Source organism: Sinocyclocheilus rhinocerous, unplaced genomic scaffold (assembly GCF_001515625.1).
Source record: "Sinocyclocheilus rhinocerous isolate Xijiao unplaced genomic scaffold, SAMN03320098_v1.1 scaffold1675, whole genome shotgun sequence".
Lineage (NCBI taxonomy): Eukaryota > Metazoa > Chordata > Actinopteri > Cypriniformes > Cyprinidae > Sinocyclocheilus > Sinocyclocheilus rhinocerous.
In genome coordinates, this window is record NW_015643564.1 from 4,291 (window position 1) to 6,841 (window position 2,551).

The following is a 2,551-nucleotide window of genomic DNA, read 5'->3' on the forward strand; positions in this document are numbered from 1 at the left end:
CTGCATTTGACATTGAGAGCATAGGTCGTAATTTAGATATATTTTTGAGATGGAAAAATGCAGTTTTACAAATGCTAGAAACGTGGCTTTCAAAGGAAAGATTGCTATCAAACAGCACACCTAGGTTCCTAACTGATGATGAAGAATTGACAGAGCAGCCATCAAGTCTTAGACAGTATTCTAGGTTATTACATGTAGAGTTTTTAGGTCCTATAATTAACACCTCTGTTTTAGGTGTTTAGCAGGCAAATGTTACATCTCACCCATGTAAACATTTGGATTTATGCCGAATGACGGAGGCAAAAGAATCCCATAAATTTAAAAGAAGCCATATGTGGCTTTGTGTTCTGTTTTGCTGCTTGATCACTCAAATGTCCAGGTTTAAACAATACTAATAAACTAATTTAGTCGTTCCTTCATTTTAGTTAAGGCATGGTCACATTGTACTAAATTGATGCTTAGTTTTGCTTTAAAGAGAGAACAAATCAATGTAACTTGGCTCGTGGCCACAAATTTAAGTCATAGGAATGAATTACTAATTTTTTTTTTTTTTATCTACATTCATCATCATGTGGGGCTCAGACATTTCACACGCAACGGTAAATTAGTTTTGCTTTCCCCAAAGCACAACATCTAATTTAAATGTTTTGCTCGTGCAGAAAATATCATTAACTTTTTTGACCATTTAGACACAGTTTGAGCTTCCTTGGATTTTTTTTTTTTTTTGTCAATTAATAGATCAGTGATTAATTATCATCCCTCATTGAGATAAGTCTATAATTAACTATATCTCCTGGGTCAAACTGTTCTTTTTTTAATAAAGGGTTTAACTGCCAGCTTAAAGGTTCTTGAGACATGGCCTAAAGAACGTTAGTAATGTTGTGAAGAGCAGCGTTACTCAACTCTAGCCCTCAAAGTCCCCTTTTCTGCAAACTTGAGCTTTCAAATAGAGCTTTCTGCCTATAGCTTTTAAATAACACAGAAGACCTTGATTAGCATGTTCAGGTGTGTTTGATTAGGGTTGGAGCTAAACTCTGAAGGAAAGGAGTTTTTCAAGGGCCATAGTTTTGACCGGTGTAATTTCCGGCAGGTGTATTGGGACAAGTAGGACAGTGGCCCTCCAGAGCAGGTTTGGACACCTCTGGTACAGGATCAAGCATACATGTTGTTGATTTTGATGCATTACGTACCTAAATGTTTTGATGTCTGTTGTATTGTGCCATTAAACTGGGGATAACTTTTGTTTGTTTTTTCACCTTAGACCTAATGGCATTGAAAAAAGAGAAAGAAGTACTCCATGACATTGAAGAGAAAGATCAATACGAGAATCTCCACGATTTCACAGCTGGGAAAAAATCTTTCAGGTGTTCACAGACTGAAAAGATTTCCACACGAAAAAAAGCTCAAAAGACTGGAGCAACTATAAGTGATTTCACTTGCTTTCGGTTTGGAAAGAGTTTCAATCAACAAGGAAACCTTAAAGTCCACATTGGGGAGACCCCTTTCAGTTGCCAACACTGTGGAAAAGGTTTCACTTATAAAGGAAGTCTTGACAGGCATATAAGAATTCACACCAGAGAAAAGCCATACACCTGCCAACACTGTGGAAAAAGTTTCACTCATAAAGGAAGCTTTGACAGGCACATAAGAATTCACACCAGAGAAAAGCCTTACACCTGCCAGCAGTGTGGAAAAAGTTTCTCTCAACATGGAAACCTTGAAGTCCACATGAGAATACACAATGGAGTGAGTCCCTTCACTTGCGAACAGTGTGGAAAAAGATTCAGTCATCAAGGAAGCCTTAGCCACCACATGAGAATTCACACCGGAGAGAAGCCTTACACCTGCAAACAGTGTGGACAAAGTTTTACTAATAAAGGAAGCCTTAACTGGCACATGACTGTTCACACTGGAGAGAAGCCGTACACATGCCCTCAGTGTGGAAAGAGCTTCCATCAGCATGGAAACCTTCAAGCCCACATAAGAATTCACACTGGAGAGAAGCCTTACACCTGCCAACAGTGTGGAAAAAGTTTCACTCATAAAGGAAGCCTTAACTGGCACATGAGAATTCACACCGGAGAAAAGTCTTAGGGTGCTTTCACACCTGGCCCGTTGTTTCAGAACCTAGCGCGTTTCCCACCTTAGCTCGGTTCGTTTGGGCATATGTGAACATGGCAATCACGCTTGGATCCGCACCAAAACAATCGGTCCGAGATCACCTTAAAGTCCCCATAAAATCAAAATTAAAGTTTTTTGGGTGTTAGTATCAATATGTTAGTCTTAAAAGGATAGTTCACCCAAAAATGAAAATTTGATGTTTATCTGCTTACCCACAGGGCATCCAAGATGTAGGTGACTTTGTTTCTTCAGTAGAACACATTTGATGATTTTTAAAGGGGTCATATGATGCTGCTAAAAAGAACATTATTTTGTGTATTTGGTGTAATGAAAAGTTAAAAAAACACATTATTTTCCACATACTGTACATTATTGTTTCTCCTCTATGCCCCGCCTTTCTGAAACGCATTGATTTTTACAAAGCTCATCG

General features: G+C 38.6%; 1 protein-coding gene across 1 annotated transcript; it reads left to right on the forward strand.

Moving 5' to 3' along the window:
* Positions 1-1,265: 1,265 nt before the first annotated feature.
* LOC107757401 (gastrula zinc finger protein XlCGF8.2DB-like) lies at positions 1,266-2,240 on the forward strand. Its single transcript, XM_016574866.1, has one exon. The coding sequence runs from the start codon at positions 1,267-1,269 to the stop codon at positions 2,092-2,094; it is 828 nt and encodes a 275-aa protein (XP_016430352.1). The 5' UTR covers position 1,266; the 3' UTR covers positions 2,095-2,240.
* Positions 2,241-2,551: the final 311 nt, after the last annotated feature.